Raw genomic sequence first — 17,829 nt, forward strand, 5'->3', positions numbered from 1 at the left:
AGTGGGTTCCTCGGGCCTTTCTGTACAGGGTCAGTGTGTTCCTCAGGCCTTTCTGTACAGGGTCAGTGGGTCCCTCAGGCCTTTCTGTACAGGGTCAGTGGGTTCCTCGGACCTTTCTGTACAGGGTCAGTGGGTTCCTCAGGCCTTTCTGTACAGGGTCAGTGGGTCCCTCAGGCCTTTCTGTACAGGGTCAGTGTGTTCCTCAGGCCTTTCTGTACAGGGTCAGTGGGTTCCTCAGGCCTTTCTGTACAGGGTCAGTGGGTTCCTCAGGCCTTTCTGTACAGGGTCAGTGCGTTCCTCAGGCCTTTCTGTACAGGGTCAGTGGGTTCCTCAGGCCTTTCTGTACAGGGTCAGTGGGTTTCTCGGGCCTTTCTGTACAGGATCAGTGGGTTCCTCAGGCCTTTCTGTACCGGGTCAGTGGGTTCCTCAGGCCTTTCTGTACCGGGTCAGTGGGTTCCTCAGGCCTTTCTGTACAGGGTCAGTGTGTTCCTCGGGCCTTTCTCTACAGGGTCAGTGTGTTCCTCAGGCCTTTCTGTACAGGGTCAGTGGGTTCCTCAGGCCTTTCTGTACAGGGTCAGTGGGTTCCTCAGGCCTTTCTGTACAGGGTCAGTGGGTTCCTCAGGCCTTTCTGTACAGGGTCAGTGGGTTCCTCAGGCCTTTCTGTACCGGGTCAGTGGGTTCCTCAGGCCTTTCTGTACAGGGTCAGTGGGTTCCTCAGGCCTTTCTGTACCGGGTCAGTGGGTTCCTCAGGCCTTTCTGTACAGGGTCAGTGTGTTCCTCAGGCCTTTCTGTACAGGGTCAGTGTTTTCCTGCTGCCTTTCTGTACGGGGTCAGTGGGTTCCTCGGGCCTTTCTGTACGGGGTCAGTGGGTTTCTCAGGCCTTTCTGTACAGGGTCAGTGGGTTCCTCAGGCCTTTCTGTACCGGGTCAGTGTGTTCCTCAGGCCTTTCTGTACAGGGTCAGTGGGTTCCTCAGGCCTTTCTGTACCGGGTCAGTGGGTTCCTCGGGCCTTTCTGTACAGGGTCAGTGTGTTCCTCAGGCCTTTCTGTACAGGGTCAGTGGGTTCCTCAGGCCTTTCTGTACAGGGTCAGTGTGTTCCTCAGGCCTTTCTGTACCGGGTCAGTGGGTTCCTCAGGCCTTTCTGTACAGGGTCAGTGGGTCCCTCAGGCCTTTCTGTACAGGGTCAGTGTGTTCCTCAGGCCTTTCTGTACAGGGTCAGTGGGTTCCTCAGGCCTTTCTGTACAGGGTCAGTGGGTCCCTCAGGCCTTTCTGTACAGGGTCAGTGGGTCCCTCAGGCCTTTCTGTACAGGGTCAGTGGGTCCCTCAGGCCTTTCTGTACAGGGTCAGTGGGTTCCTCAGTCCTTTCTGTACAGGGTCAGTGGGTTCCTCAGGCCTTTCTGTACAGGGTCAGTGGGTTCCTCAGGCCTTTCTGTACAGGGTCAGTGGGTTCCTCAGGCCTTTCTGTACAGGGTCAGTGGGTTCCTCGGGCCTTTCTGTACAGGGTCAGTGGGTCCCTCAGGCCTTTCTGTACAGGGTCAGTGGGTTCCTCGGGCCTTTCTGTACAGGGTCAGTGGGTTCCTCAGGCCTTTCTGTACAGGGTCAGTGTGTTCCTCAGGCCTTTCTGTACAGGGTCAGTGGGTTCCTCAGGCCTTTCTGTACAGGGTCAGTGGGTTCCTCAGGCCTTTCTGTACAGGGTCAGTGCGTTCCTCAGGCCTTTCTGTACAGGGTCAGTGTGTTCCTCAGGCCTTTCTGTACAGGGTCAGTGGGTCCCTCAGGCCTTTCTGTACAGGGTCAGTGTGTTCCTCAGGCCTTTCTGTACAGGGTCAGTGGGTTCCTCGGGCCTTTCTGTACAGGGTCAGTGGGTCCCTCAGGCCTTTCTGTACAGGGTCAGTGGGTTCCTCGGGCCTTTCTGTACAGGGTCAGTGGGTTCCTCAGGCCTTTCTGTACAGGGTCAGTGGGTTCCTCAGGCCTTTCTGTACAGGGTCAGTGGGTTCCTCAGGCCTTTCTGTACAGGGTCAGTGCGTTCCTCAGGCCTTTCTGTAGAGGGTCAGTGGGTTCCTCAGGCCTTTCTGTACAGGGTCAGTGTGTTCCTCAGGCCTTTCTGTACAGGGTCAGTGTGTTCCTCAGGCCTTTCTGTACAGGGTCAGTGTGTTCCTCAGGCCTTTCTGTACAGGGTCAGTGTGTTCCTCAGGCCTTTCTGTACAGGGTCAGTGTGTTCCTCAGGCCTTTCTGTACAGGGTCAGTGGGTTCCTCGGGCCTTTCTGTACAGGGTCAGTGGGTTCCTCAGGCCTTTCTGTACAGGGTCAGTGGGTTCCTCGGGCCTTTCTGTACAGGGTCAGTGGGTTCCTCGGGCCTTTCTGTACAGGGTCAGTGGGTTCCTCAGGCCCTTCTGTACAGGGTCAGTGGGTCCCTCAGGCCTTTCTGTACAGGGTCAGTGTGTTCCTCAGGCCTTTCTGTACAGAGTCAGTGGGTTCCTCAGGCCTTTCTGTACAGGGTCAGTGGGTTCCTCAGGCCTTTCTGTACAGGGTCAGTGGGTTCCTCAGGCCTTTCTGTACAGGGTCAGTGTGTTCCCCGGGCCTTTCTGTACAGGGTCAGTGGGTCCCTCAGGCCTTTCTGTACAGAGTCAGTGGGTTCCTCAGGCCTTTCTGTACCGGGTCAGTGGGTTCCTCAGGCCTTTCTGTACCGGGTCAGTGGGTTCCTCAGGCCTTTCTGTACCGGGTCAGTGGGTTCCTCAGGCCTTTCTGTACAGGGTCAGTGTGTTCCTCGGGCCTTTCTCTACAGGGTCAGTGTGTTCCTCAGGCCTTTCTGTACAGGGTCAGTGGGTTCCTCAGGCCTTTCTGTACAGGGTCAGTGGGTTCCTCAGGCCTTTCTGTACAGGGTCAGTGTGTTCCTCGGGCCTTTCTCTACAGGGTCAGTGTGTTCCTCAGGCCTTTCTGTACAGGGTCAGTGGGTTCCTCAGGCCTTTCTGTACAGGGTCAGTGGGTTCCTCAGGCCTTTCTGTACAGGGTCAGTGGGTTCCTCAGGCCTTTCTGTACAGGGTCAGTGGGTTCCTCAGGCCTTTCTGTACAGGGTCAGTGGGTTCCTCAGGCCTTTCTGTACCGGGTCAGTGGGTTCCTCAGGCCTTTCTGTACAGGGTCAGTGTGTTCCTGCTGCCTTTCTGTACGGGGTCAGTGGGTTCCTCGGGCCTTTCTGTACGGGGTCAGTGGGTTTCTCAGGCCTTTCTGTACAGGGTCAGTGGGTTCCTCAGGCCTTTCTGTACCGGGTCAGTGTGTTCCTCAGGCCTTTCTGTACAGGGTCAGTGGGTTCCTCAGGCCTTTCTGTACCGGGTCAGTGGGTTCCTCGGGCCTTTCTGTACAGGGTCAGTGGGTCCCTCAGGCCTTTCTGTACAGGGTCAGTGGGTTCCTCAGGCCTTTCTGTACAGGGTCAGTGGGTTCCTCAGGCCTTTCTGTACAGGGTCAGTGTGTTCCTCAGGCCTTTCTGTACAGGGTCAGTGGGTTCCTCAGTCCTTTCTGTACAGGGTCAGTGGGTTCCTCAGGCCTTTCTGTACAGGGTCAGTGGGTTCCTCAGGCCTTTCTGTACAGGGTCAGTGGGTTCCTCAGGCCTTTCTGTACAGGGTCAGTGGGTTCCTCAGGCCTTTCTGTACAGGGTCAGTGGGTTCCTCAGGCCTTTCTGTACAGGGTCAGTGGGTTCCTCAGGCCTTTCTGTACAGGGTCAGTGTGTTCCTCAGGCCTTTCTGTACAGGGTCAGTGGGTTCCTCAGGCCTTTCTGTACAGGGTCAGTGTGTTCCTCAGGCCTTTCTGTACAGGGTCAGTGGGTTCCTCAGGCCTTTCTGTACAGGGTCAGTGTGTTCCTCAGGCCTTTCTGTACAGGGTCAGTGTGTTCCTCGGGCCTTTCTCTACAGGGTCAGTGGGTTCCTCAGGCCTTTCTGTACAGGGTCAGTGGGTTCCTCAGGCCTTTCTGTACAGGGTCAGTGGGTTCCTCAGGCCTTTCTGTACAGGGTCAGTGGGTTCCTCAGGCCTTTCTGTACAGGGTCAGTGTGTTCCTCAGGCCTTTCTGTACAGGGTCAGTGGGTTCCTCAGGCCTTTCTGTACAGGGTCAGTGTGTTCCTCAGGCCTTTCTGTACAGGGTCAGTGGGTTCCTCAGGCCTTTCTGTACAGGGTCAGTGTGTTCCTCAGGCCTTTCTGTACAGGGTCAGTGGGTTCCTCAGGCCTTTCTGTACTGGGTCAGTGGGTTCCTCAGGCCTTTCTGTACAGGGTCAGTGGGTTCCTCAGGCCTTTCTGTACAGGGTCAGTGTGTTCCTCAGGCCTTTCTGTACAGGGTCAGTGGGTTCCTCAGGCCTTTCTGTACAGGGTCAGTGGGTTCCTCAGGCCTTTCTGTACAGGGTCAGTGTGTTCCTCAGGCCTTTCTGTATGGGGTCAGTGGGTTCCTCAGGCCTTTCTGTACAGGGTCAATGGGTTCCTCAGGCCTTTCTGTACAGGGTCAGTGGGTTCCTCAGGCCTTTCTGTACAGGGTCAGTGGGTTCCTCAGGCCTTTCTGTACCGGGTCAGTGGGTTCCTCAGGCCTTTCTGTACAGGGTCAGTGTGTTCCTGCTGCCTTTCTGTACAGGGTCAGTGGGTTCCTCAGGCCTTTCTGTACAGGGTCTGTGGGTTCCTCAGGCCTTTCTGTACCGGGTCAGTGGGTTCCTCAGGCCTTTCTATTTTGATGGGGAGATGTGTACGATGTGTTGGGGGAGTGGGACAGGACGAATCAGTCAGATCAGGTCATCAGTCAGGGGGTGGGGAATGTAGTCAGGGGTTGAGGTGGGTTGTTGGGTGGAAGGGTAATCAAGTGGTAGGGAAGGTAGTCGAGTGTGGTAATCATAGGGACAGGCTGGTAGTCAGAGGATGAAGTTGTGGGGTCCAGTGGGGCAGGGAGTAGGAGGTCATTAGCATCATTATTCTTGTGTTAGGACTGGTTATAATTCTTCTAACTTTTCCTGGGTAATTATTTTGCTAAAAGAGTCAGGGCCATCTGAAGTTCCTAGTTTAAGTCAGAATTCTAGATGGTTCCGAGCACAGGGTGTTTTTAACTTCCTGGGAAATTTCCATGCACTCTTCATGTGGGAAAGTCCGGGGGATTCCCGTAGTCAACTGCCTGCCCTGCCACTGGGGAACTTGTCTTAGGACAGAATAGGAACATCACCTGCGGTGGGACTAGAAGCTGGTGGGAAGGACTGGAAAACCTCACCCAATGACGTGCACTGAATAATAAGTTCGGAGAATTGGAAATCTAAAGGGGTAGGCTTTAATCAGCTGAATGGTCCTTTCTTATCCTCAACTTTCTTCATGTTTTAATGTACACATTTATACCTCAACTGTAAAGTCCACTCTGGTTCAAAAATCAGTGAATAGTCATTGTCCAATCTCCACAATGAAGTATGGGTAAGGTCCCAGGATAATTAGAATGCATTATCCACTGAGCAATCAGGTGGAAGGTATGTTTAAACTATACTGTCCTCTCACAAGAAACAAGAAACCTGAGAGATTGATGCAACTCATCGTTTACCCAAGCAGTCAAATCTGAGATGAAGTTGTATAAAAACAGCTCTCATCCCAAATACAAAGAGAAAATACAATTGCAATGAATTGTTACAGAACAGAAGGAGGCCATTTGGTCCATTGTGTCTGCACCAGCTCTCCAAATGAACAATCGCTAGTCCATTTTGCTGACTTTTCCCCATAACCCTGCACATTCTCCCTTTTCAGAAAACAGTCTGATTCCATTTTGAGTGGGTCAGATTGAACCTACCTCCACCACACTCTCAGGCAGTACATTCCAAATCCAAACCATCACTGCATGAAAATGTCTCATATCACTTTTACTCCTTTTACTGATTACTTTAAATCCATGCCCTTTTGTTCTCAATCTGTTCACAAGACACCTGAACTTGGAAAACCTCTAATGAATCTCATCTCAACCTCCTTTTCTCCAAAGGAAAAAAGCCTTAATATCTCCAAGCCATCTTCATAACTGATGTTCCTCATTACTGGAGCTACTGTCATGGATCTTTTTTACATCCTTTCTAATGCCTTGAAATCTTTCCTAAAGTGTGGCATCAGAAACTGAACTAGTGACTGATACAAGTTGAATCTAACCTCCATAGCTCTTGTATTCGAACCCCCTATTAATAAAATCTAGGATGGTTTATTAACTGCACTCTCAACCTGTCCTGCTACCTTCAATAACTTATTCACATATATGCCCAGGTCTGTCTGCCCCTGCATCCCCTTTACAATTGTACCCTTAATTTTACATTGTGTCCCCATGTTCTTCCCACCAAGGTGAATTCCTTCACATTTATCTGGATTGAACTTCATTTGCCGCCTCCATGCCCAATCCACCAACTTGTCTGCATCTTTTTGAAATTCTAAACGATCCTCATGCTTCACAGTCCTTCTAATTTTTATATCATCTGCAAACTATGAAATTGTGTCCTGTGAACACCAAGGTCCAGGGTACTAATATACATCAGGAAAAGCAAAGATCCCAATACAGATCCCAGGGGAATTGGACTACAAACATCTCTCCAGCCTGAAGAACATTCTTTAACCATCATTCTCTGCTTCCTATCACTCACTGAGTTCCATATCCATATGGCTAATGTCCCTTTCATTCCATGTACTGAAGCTTTGCTCACAAACCTGTTGTGTGACACTGTATCAAACACAGTCTAGAATTCCGTGTAACCACATCAACAGCATTGCCCTCATCAGCTCTCTCTGTTACCTCTTCAAAACTCTGGCAAGTTCGTTAAACATGTTTTTCCTTAAGAAATCCATGCTGACTTTCCTTAATTAACCTACATTTGGCCATGTGACTATTTACCTTTGTCCCAGATTATTGTTGCTAACAGTTTTCCCCACCACCAAAGTGAAATTGATTGGCCAATCAATGCACCCTGAACATAGGGATAATGTTATCAATTCTCAGTCCACTGGCATCACCCTGAGTCTAAGGAAGACTGAAAAATTATGACCAGTGCCCCAATAATTTCCATTTTCACTTCCTTCAGTATCCCTGGATTCATTTCAACAGATTCTGCTACCTCATCAACTTTAAAAAGAGGCAGCCTATCCAATACCTCCTCCTCAATTTGATCAATTTTATTCTAAACTCTTCAGGTGACTGAATGATCTCCTCCTTCACCAAAACCAGATAGTATCTTCTCCCTTGGAAAAGACAGATACAACGTATTTGTTTAATACCTCATCTATATGCCCTCTGCCTTCATTTATAAATCACCTTCTTTATCCCTAATCAACCTACGCCTCTGTTTTCCACCCTCATACTATTAACATGGCAAAAGAAGACTTTGCAATCGTCTTTTATGTTAGTTCTTTTGTGATAGTCTTTTCAAACTTCTTTGCTTTAATTATTTTTTCACCTCTCCTCTGACCCTTCTATATTCAATCTAGATCTCAACCAAATTTTTTTACCTGATGTCTGTCATAAGCACATTTTTTCATCTTTATCTTACTTTCAACCTTTTTCTTGCCCTTTTCCCTTTTGAGGTAAAATACCTTGACTGTGCCTAAACTTTCTCACCTTTGAAGATAGTGGTCCATTGTTCAGCTACCATTTTTTCCTGCCAATTTTTGACTCCAATTTATTTGACTTAGATGCATTCTTACTCCATTAAAGTTGGCTTTCCCCCAGTTTATTATTTTTACTCTGGATTGTGTTCTTTGTCCTTTTACTTTCATCAAACAAGTCAGAATGCATTATACTGGACTGAATATCCAAGACACAACCAGAGATCAAATTGGCTTGTAGTATCTCTCTCGATTCTCTGGGCCAGATTTTCCCATCGTGACACACTAATTCTTTGGCACGTCGGGTTGGGAGATGTAGATGTTGGCAATTTCACGGGGTTCACACATGCGTTCCCGACGCATGCCATAGAGCAGGCATGGTCAAGACCACATCGGAAACCAACAGGAAGACCAGGTAAGTGATTTAAATTTATTTTTAATCTATTTTAAATGTGATTATCGGGCCCAGGACTGAATTCTCCGGGCCCAATAGCATCTCCTACCTTGCCAGGAGTATTTCACTCCAGCAGAGTTTAGAGTAGCTCCCCCCTTTCGGGGAACTAGCGGGAGACCCTGCTGTCATGAAGTTGGGGGGTGGGGGTGCAATCAGGGCCAGTGATCAAGCTGGCCAGCAAACTGCAGTCTGATGGTTCGGGGTCTCTGCACACGCGCAGAAGCACGGAACTGTCAGACTCCAGCATGAATAGGCCCCACTGCCCGAGTTTGTAAATATCACAGTTGCGAGACCTCTACATTGCATTGAGTGTGGGGGATTTGAGTCTGAACTCCCACTGAAAAAGCAAACATGAATTACACCATTTTTCTTGTCAATTCAGCATTTGGTATTTTTTGGAGAGAATCGCCTTTGAAACATAGTCTGGAAATTTTTACACACTATATTAGTCATTTGCCTTTGTGTCTCTCTGTCCCAGTGACACTTGCATCCCAGTCAAAGATTTAGTTGAAGTGCCTGTCCCCACCTTTCTCCATCTACCTGAGTTCAGACAAGGCCAGCAACTAATGATGGAGATAATAGGTAAGATTCTCCGGCCTCCCAGCCGACGGTAGCGCATTGTTCGCTCGTGGCGTGATGCTCCACTCCTGCCACTGTCAATGGGAATTTCCACTGACGCCACCCCATGCCAGCGGCAAACCATTGGCAGGGGTGCATTGCCAGCAGAGCTAGAGAAACCCGCCGGCGTGAACAGCCAGAGAATGACAGCCAATGTTTACTCCACTACCAATATGTGAAGTTCAACACCAGTTGTGTACTAAAGCAGCTGCTGGCTTCCTCCACATTGAACTCAGGCAAGGCAAGGGAAGACACAGTACACACACTTCAGAAACACATAATACTGATTCAAATGAGAAAGCGAATGGCTGATCCTTTTGCCCAATCACAGAATGTATTATATGTGTGGTTTTTCTATTTCACAATATTGTACAAAAATAAATATAAAGATGTTATGCTTCAATTGTACAGGGTATTGGTGAAACTTTATCTCAACTACTGTGTGCAGTTTCGATCTCCTTAGTTAAGGAAGGATATAAATGTGTTGGAGGCATTTCAGAGAAGGTCCACTTTGGTAGGAATAATGGTAGGAAGGACTATTACTTACGTGGCGAAAAACTGCAGCAGGCGACGGTGCAGAGGGACCTCGGGGTCCTTGTGCATGAGTCGCAAAAACCCAGCCTGCAGGTACAGCAGGTGGTCAGGAAGGCGAATGGGATGCTGGCCTTCATAGCGAGGGGGATTGAATATAAAAGTAGGGAGGTCTTGCTGCAGCTGTATAGGGCATTGGTGAGGCCGCAGCTGGAGTACTGTGTGCAGTTTTGGTCGCCGTACTTACGCAAGGATATTTTGGCCTTGGAGGGAGTGCAGAGGAGGTTTACTAGGCTGATACCGGAGTTGAGGGGGTTGAACTATGAGGAGAGGCTGAATAAACTAGGCTTTTACTCGTTAGAGTTTAGAAGAATGAGGGGAGATCTCATTGAGACGTATAAGATGATAGAGGTGGAGAGGCTCTTCCCACTCAGAAAGGACAGTAGGACTAGAGGGCACAGCCTCAAGATAAAGGGGGGGCGGATTAGAACGGAGTTGAGGAGGAACTTCTTCACTCAAAGGGTGGTGAATCTCTGGAATTCTCTGCCCGTTGAACTGGTGGAGGCTGCCTCGCTAAATATATTTAAGACGAAGGTTGATAGGTTTTTGATAGGCGAGGGGATTAAGGGTTATGGGAGAGGGTGGGAATGTGGAACTGAGACACGACAGATCAGCCATGATCTTATTGAATGGCGGGGCAGGCTCGAAGGGCTAGATGGCCTACTCCTGCTCCTATTTCTTATGTTCTTATGTTTTACTAGTTTGATACTTGGAATGAAAGGGTTGTCTTATGTGGAAAGGTTAGACAGGTTGGACTTGTTTCCATTGAAGTGAGGGATAAGATCCTGAATGGCCTTGACAAGGTGGACAGGTAAAGGATGTTTCCTCTTCTGGGTAAGCCCAGGACTTTGGGCATTACAGTGGCACAGTGGTTAGCACTGCTGCATCACAACAGCAAGGGCCTGGGTTCAATTCTGGCCTTGGGTCATGTTCTCCTCATGTCTGCATCAGTTTCCTCTGGGTGCTCCAGTTTCCTCTCATATTCCAAAGATCTGCAGGTTAGATTGATTGACCATGCTAAATTGCCCTTAGTGTCAGGGGGATTGGTAGGGTAAATATGTGAGGTTATAGGAATAGAACTTGGATGGGATTGTCATCGGTGCAGACTCGACGAGCCAAATGGTCTTCTTCTGCAGAGTCAGGGTTCTATGATACTATGACTAGAGGGGCACTATTTTAAAATAAAGGGTTAGCCTTATAGGACAGAGATGATTTTTTTTCTCTCAGAGGGTTGTGCGACTTTGGAACTCTGCCCCAGAAGGCAGTGGAGGCTGGGTCATTGAATATTTTTAAGGCGGAGGGCGAAACATTCTTATTAAGCAAGGGAATCAAATGTTACTGGGGATAGATGGCAAAAGTGGAACTCAACATACAAACAGATCAGCCATGATCTTACTGTGGAGATGCCGGCATTGGATTAGGGTGGGCACAGTAAGAAGTTTCACAACACCAGATTAAAATCCAGATTATTTTCAGATGAGCATGAAAATTAACCTGCGTATTTAAAGAACTATTGCTGATTTACTACTGTTTTTGACTTCTACCATGTTTCCAATTAAGTGCTACTTTTAGAAATATTCCTCAACTGGTGACTCACCTGATGAAGGGGCTGCACTCTGAAAGCTTGTGATTCCAGATTAACCTGGCGTGTGAGATTGCTTACAATGATCTTATTGGATGGCAGACCAGGCTCAAGGGGCGATTGGTCTACTCTGGCTCCTATTTTAATGATTGTTTGTGTGGTAGCAAGTTCATGAGTCCATTCAGTGTGAGATGGCACCCTCCCTGAGAGTCTAATTTTATAAGGTAACATTGAAAAAAGATCATTCATTCCAGCAAAATAACACTGCATCTAATTGTACTGTTTTACACCCTAAAAATGACTTGCTTCCTGCTCCAAATCTATAAACAATTGCGTTAAAATCCATCAGCCCATCTGGTTATGCGTGCCATCAAACCTAGTTAATCTCCTTCAAACTTGTCACCTGGCCCATACAATCATTGGTAACAAATGTTATATTTCAAAAAGTACTCTTCCCCTGACATTAATAAACAACACAAACTGCAGCAGCTCAGAATGCACTCTGCAGAACTTTGAGCCACTGTCTATTTTAGGACTTTATCCATTTAACATCACCTTCAGCTTATTCCATTGCCAAGGTGATGTTCATTCCAACTAAATGGCTATCAAAGCAATAAATCTTAATATTTATCTTGAATGTAGAACTTCTTCCAATATTTTCCAAAGATCCCAGTAAATTGCATCTATTGGATGGGTCTCTCGTCAACTAGTTAGCTACCTCCAAAAGGAATTTTGGCTGTGTTGTAATGCATGATCTGGTTCCTAAATTCCATTAATCTCTGTTATTTTTAGATGAGCACCAAAATTAACCTGCGTATTTAAAGAACCATTGCTGATTTATTACTGTTTCTTTCTTCTACTGTGCTTTCCAATTAACTGCTACTTTTAGAAATATTCCTCAACTGGGAGAATAATGGGGTGGGAGAGGAATGAAACAAAAACGGGTGAATATGGAGGAAATACACCATTCAAATTAGATCTTTTTAGTTTTGGAACTCAAACCATAAGAAAATAAGGGACTTAAAACAGGCACAATTAAGATATACAACAACCTACAAGAGTCTTCAGCTATCAAATCAATTCATAGAGCCATGGAAGCCATGGAATTCTTGTAGTGCAGAAGGAGGCCATTTGCACCAACTATGAATTGGATGGTGATCAGGATCCAGATTGAGACCAAGGATGAATCAGATTGAAATCAGGAGTGAATCAGATTGAGATCAGGAATCAGATTGAGATCAGGGATGAATTGAATTGAGATCAGGGATTAATTGAATTGAGATCAGGAATTAATTGAATTGAGATCAGGAATGATTCAGATTGAGGTCAGGAATGAATCAGATTTGGATTGGTAATTAACTGAATTGAGATCAGAATGAATCAGATTGAGATCAGGAATTAAACAGATTGAGATCAGAAATGGAATTGAGGTCAGGAATTAGATTTAAATCAGGAATTAATTGAATTGAGATCAGGAATGAATCAGATTGAGATGAGGTTTGGCTAATTCTGATAACAGCCTCTGTAATTGTGATTGATGCTTGTGTTAAAGTCTGTTCGATCTGGTGTCAAATGATATAATAATTCTCTTCTCCCATATTTCAGTTTGTTATTATAAGTTATTATCTGAAAGTGTTCTCAATATACATTCACATTTTACAGAAACCCTGAGGCCACCTCAGGATAAGTCTTGGTTGAATTTGTTTGTGGTTGACAACGCTCTCAACCCCATCTGGTCCATCCCCTGGGCTAGTGCTCTCACCTCCTTCCCTCCCTTCCAGAACCTGGGTAGGGTCCCCCTTGTCCTCACTTTTCACCCCACCAAATTCTGCATTCAAAGGATCAATCTCCACCATTTCTACCAATCCAGCAGGATGCCACCACTCAAAACATCTTGCCCTCACTCCCCCTGTCAGCATTCTGCAAGGACCATTCTCTCTGGGACACCTGATTCAATCCTCCATCCCACCCAACACCTCACCCCCTGCCCACAGCACCAACCCATACAATCGTAGAAAGTGCAACGCCTGCTTCTTTACCTCCTCCCTGCTCACCATCCCAGGTCCTAAACATCCCTTTCAGGTAAGCGGCACTTCACAAGCACCTCCTTCAATCTGGTCTATTGCATTCGCTGCTCTCAGTGGGGAGTACCCTTACATTAGGGAGACCAAACATAGACTGGATGACCGCTTAGCTAAACCCTTCAGTCCATCCACAAGCAGGACCCAGACCTTCCTGCCGTTTGCCACTTCGATACACCACCCTGTTCTCATGTCCGTCTTTGACGTTTTGCAATGTTCCAGCAAATCCCAATGCAAACTGGAGGAACCACACTTCAGTTCTGTCTTCCAGTTTTCCAGACAGAACACACCAAGTTCAACAACTTCAGAGCATGAACTCTCCCCTCCCACATTCACCCCATTTCCATTCATTTTATTTCATTCTGTTTCTTCTTTTCATCTCATTCATCTATTTTTATCATCCCTCTTTCTCGCTTCTGTTTTTCCACTGCTTCATTTCTGCTCTCCTTCCTGCAGAAGGATGGGGTGGGAGCTGGAGGTTGCCTGGTCAGGAGAAGTAGTCAGGGATTGGGGAGATTACAGTGGGTGTAGTCGGGAGTTGTGGTAGGATGGGTTGATGGGTGAGGGATAGTCTAAAGGATGAGAGGGATAACCATTGGGATGGGGCTAGTTAGGTGAGGTGGGGGGGTGTTAGTTGTAGGCTTGTGGGAGTAGTCAGATGATGGGAAGCACGATCAGGGATGGGTGGGGGATATTTGGTGATCAGGAGAGTAGTAAAGGGGAATGGGCTTAGTCAGAGAGAATGGAGGGGTAGTCAGGAGACTAAGTTGGTCAGTATTATACTTACCCCATAGTTAGAAGTGATTTAAATCTATCTAATCTTTGTTGGATAACTATTCAGCTGAGAGAGTTAGGAGCCAAAGAACCATAGAATCCTGACAGTGCAGAGGGAGGCCATTCAGCTCAATGAGTCTGCACTCCCACTACCCCTGTAACCCCGCACGTTTACAATTGGTAATCTACCGAAGCTTTGGACACTAAGGGGCATATCCAATCCAGCTAACCCGCACATCTTTGGAGTGTGGGAAGAAACTGGAGCACCTGGAGGAAACCCACGCAGATTCTGGGAGAACAAGCAAACTCCACACAGATAGACAGCCAAGGCTGGGATCAAACCCGGGTCTCTGGTGCTATGAGGCAGCAGTGCTGACCACTATCCTGCCGTGCCACCCAGATAGGCAATAAATGTTGGTCCAATGTCATGTAAATAAATAAAAAGATACACTGGTTAGTCCTTCACTGGAACTGTTCAATTCTGATCGCCGCCCAAGGATGTCAAGACCTTGGAAAAGGAACAGAACAAATTTATTCAAATGATATCAGAAAAGATTAACTTCAGTGATGTGGAGAGGCCTGTGTTCTGAAATCAGAAGATTAAGAGGATGTTTAGTTGAGGTGCTCAAAATCATAAATAACGTAACAGAATAATTAATGGACAACTGTTTCAGTGGCAGAAGAGTTTGTAACTAGAATAAAGAGATTTAAAGTGACTGACAAGAGAAGCAGAGAGTGAGTTGTCATCTGGAATGCACTAAGGCTGCTTGATACAAAACAGAACTGGAGAAAAGCTCAAAATGAGCAATTTGACAGGACTGCGGGGAAAGAGCAGGGAATAAATTCACAGCTTCACTAAAGAGACAGAACACATCAAACTCACACACACACGCACGTGCATGCGTACACACACACATGCATGCACGCTACACCTTATCATTCGATGACTCTTGGAAGATGAACTTATGTTAACTTGATTCTGTCACATCAAAGGAACAGGAGTAACCCATTCAGCTCCAGAAAACTATTCCACTAAGATCATCACTGAGGTGTTCATTCCATCCATTCACCTTGGCCCAATGTAATTTGAAAAGAAGAAAGAAACGAATGAATCAACTAATTAGTGAAGTAATTTCTCATGTATCCTGAATGAAGATGTAATTACTCTTGTCATTTCAGTAATCTCTAGGTGGGTTATTGACATTGTCCTAACATGCACAAAATGGCATAACTATTTAGAGGTTTTGCTTTTTAGAAAGTGAGGCGCGCGAGTTTTTTTTTAAACAAACCTTGAGTGGTTGCATGGCTTTCCTTTATTGAACAATGGAGTATGGGGAGAATTGGATGAGACAACATACCTGTGTAGCTCATGTAGTTGTCAAAGGGTGTCCCATGGTATTGCATTTGGCCACACGTGTCATTTACTGGATCAGGGTCCCGACAGAGTTTGTTTTTAGGCGTTGGCGCGGTGTCAGCGCACAAGTCCCCAGTTTCCATTGAAGGGACAGTCTCCTTGCATGGATCATCACATGACTCTTTCTCACTCACTCCTTTGAAGACATGGTACAAGCCCAGGATATGGCCGAGCTCATGGATCATGGTGTTGGTGTGGCCAGGTCTCCCATAGTAAGATGGACTCAGGACTACTCCACCTGGAGATAAATACAAAACACATCAGCCAAGTCTAGAGTCCCCAATCGTTAAATTCTCACCCAAATTGGGGAGATATTGTAGCATGGGAATCCTAGTTTCTGGAAAGTAAACGGACAGGAAATTGGGCAGTCAAACCAGCACATTGAACTCTCACAGATAAAGGTGCAAACCAGACTGGTGAAGTCCCCAGTTGCTGCTGAATGTCCAGCGTTAGCTCAGTGCCCCATTTGATGAGTCATGCAGAGGAGAAAAATCCCAGATTTGGGTTTATCTTTGGCATGTGCTTATTTCAATGGTCCAATCAGGGTGGCGATGGGTGGACAGTAAATCTGCTAAGGAGAGGGGGCAAGAAATGGAGACTAAAAATTTACAGAGTCCTCCAGTTTCAACCTTACCAGTACCAGATGTAACTATAGTAAGACTTCATTACTCTCATACTGCAATCCTTTTTGTGGTGAAAGGTAACATATCATTTTTTATTTATTCATTTTATGGGATGTGTGCATCGCTGACTGGGCTCAGCATTTATTGCCCACCCCAAATTGCTTTCCATTTCAGAGGGGATTTGAGAGTCAGTCACATTGCTGTGGCTCTGGAGTCACATGTAGGCCAGACCAGGTAATGACGTCAGATTTCCTTCCCTAAAGGACGTTAGTGAACCAGATGAGTTTTTACGGCAATCGACAGTGGTTTCATGGTCATCATTAGGATTATAATTCCAGATTTTTACTGAATTCAAATTTCACCATCTGCCATGGTGAAATTCATACTCGGGTCCTCAGACCATTACCCTGGGTCTCTGGATTCTAGTCTAGTGACAATGCCACTACACTACCCTCTCCATAGCAGATCTTCTTGTCAGGTTTTTATTCACTTCACCCATACCAGCTCCTCCAACTTGCAACATCCATCCCTCCCCCACATTCACCTTTACAGCTCTCCCTTTCCCTCTTAACTCTTGCAGAGTTGCTTCCAGCTCAGTAGCATCACCAGACTCTCTCATTCCCTCACCTCAGCCATGACTTTGTTTCTAGATTTCAATATTCCAATCTAGCTTAGCCAGAAATGCAACTTTTAACCTCCACACACATAAACTCAATCCATACTCTGCTGCCCCTTTCCTAACTTACTTTGTCCCATTCGCCTATCACCTTGTGTTACCTACATCGGCTTCCAATCTGGCAATACCTCAAATTAAAATTCTCACCCTGTCTTCAAATCCTTCCACTGTTCCCCACACTCCTCCATCTCGAATTCTTCCACCCCTATGATCCTTGGAGATATCTACATGCCTCTAATTTTGGCCTTAAAATCCCCACTTTTAATTGTTCTATCATTGGTGGAGAGCCTTCAGTTTCCATTTTTCTAAATGGTAAGGAATTTTCTCCGAACACCTTTCTGCCTCTCATCTTCATTTCCCTCCTTTTAGACACAAAGTTGTGGTTCATGGAATAACAGTATTACACGGATGTGGAATTGGTTAAGTGATAGGAGAAGAGATAGTGGCTGATGGGTGCCTTTCATGCTGGAGGAAGGTTTTGTGGTGGTATTTCCGAGGGGTCAGGATCCTTGCTTTTCCTAATATGCATTAATCTAGATGATAGATCGAGATCTTGACGTGCAGGGCACAAAGTTTGGTGGCGATATGAAACTTGGAGGCATTGTGAACTATGAGGAGGATAATGTGGAACTTCAAGAAGGCATAGACAAATTGATTGAATGGGCAGACATGTGGCAGATAAAGTTCAATGCAGAGAAACGGGAGATGGTTCATTTTGATGGGAAGAATATGGAGAAACAACAAAATAAAGGGCAGAATTCTCAAGGGGGCACAGGAACAGAGGGACCTATAAATTATTGAAGGTGGGATGGTAAGTTGAGAGAGCAGTTAATAGAGCATACAGTGTTCTGGGATTATTAATAGGGCATAAAATACAAGAACAAAGAGCTTATGTTGAACTTGTACCGGACATTAGTTTGGCCTCAGATGGAATATTGCATCCATTTCTGAGCACCCCACAGTTTAGGAAGGATGTGAAGGCATTGGAGAAAGTGGAGAAAAAAAATCATGAGAATGGTTCCAAGGATGAGGAACTACGGTTATGAAGATAGATTGGAGAAGTTAGGGTTATTTTCCTCGGAGAAAAGAAGACTGAGGGAAGATTTGGTTGAGGCATTCACAATCATGAGGGTTCTGAACAGAATAGACAGGGAAAGACTGTTCCCATTCATGAAAGGATCAAGGGTGCAAATTTAAGGTATTTGAAAGAAGTTGTGTAAGGAGAACTTTTTATTACATGGATGGTTAAGGTCTGGAATGCACAGACAGCCTGACAGTGTGGTGGAGGGAGGTTCAATCGAAGCATTCAAAAGAGAATTAGATAGTTATTTGAAAAGGAAGAATGTGCAAAGTTAGGGAGAGAAGGCAGGAGAGTGATGCTAAGTGAATTGCTCGTCTGGTGAAGACATGATGGCCTCTTTCTGCACCGTAACATATGTGTGATTC

The 17,829-nt window shown here is 46.4% G+C and overlaps 1 protein-coding gene across 1 annotated transcript in view; it reads right to left on the reverse strand.

The window, feature by feature from the left end:
• Positions 1–17,829, reverse strand: part of pappa2 (pappalysin 2) — a 379,187-nt gene that overhangs the window by 250,697 nt on the left and 110,661 nt on the right. Inside the window, exon 4 of the mRNA XM_080196777.1 lies at positions 15,029–15,322. Within this exon, the coding sequence (XP_080052903.1) occupies positions 15,029–15,322 (294 nt within the window). The remainder of the gene's footprint in view (positions 1–15,028; positions 15,323–17,829) is intronic.

This window comes from Carcharhinus amblyrhynchos, chromosome 9 (assembly GCF_965287045.1).
Source record: "Carcharhinus amblyrhynchos chromosome 9, sCarAmb.v2.hapA, whole genome shotgun sequence".
Lineage (NCBI taxonomy): Eukaryota > Metazoa > Chordata > Chondrichthyes > Carcharhiniformes > Carcharhinidae > Carcharhinus > Carcharhinus amblyrhynchos.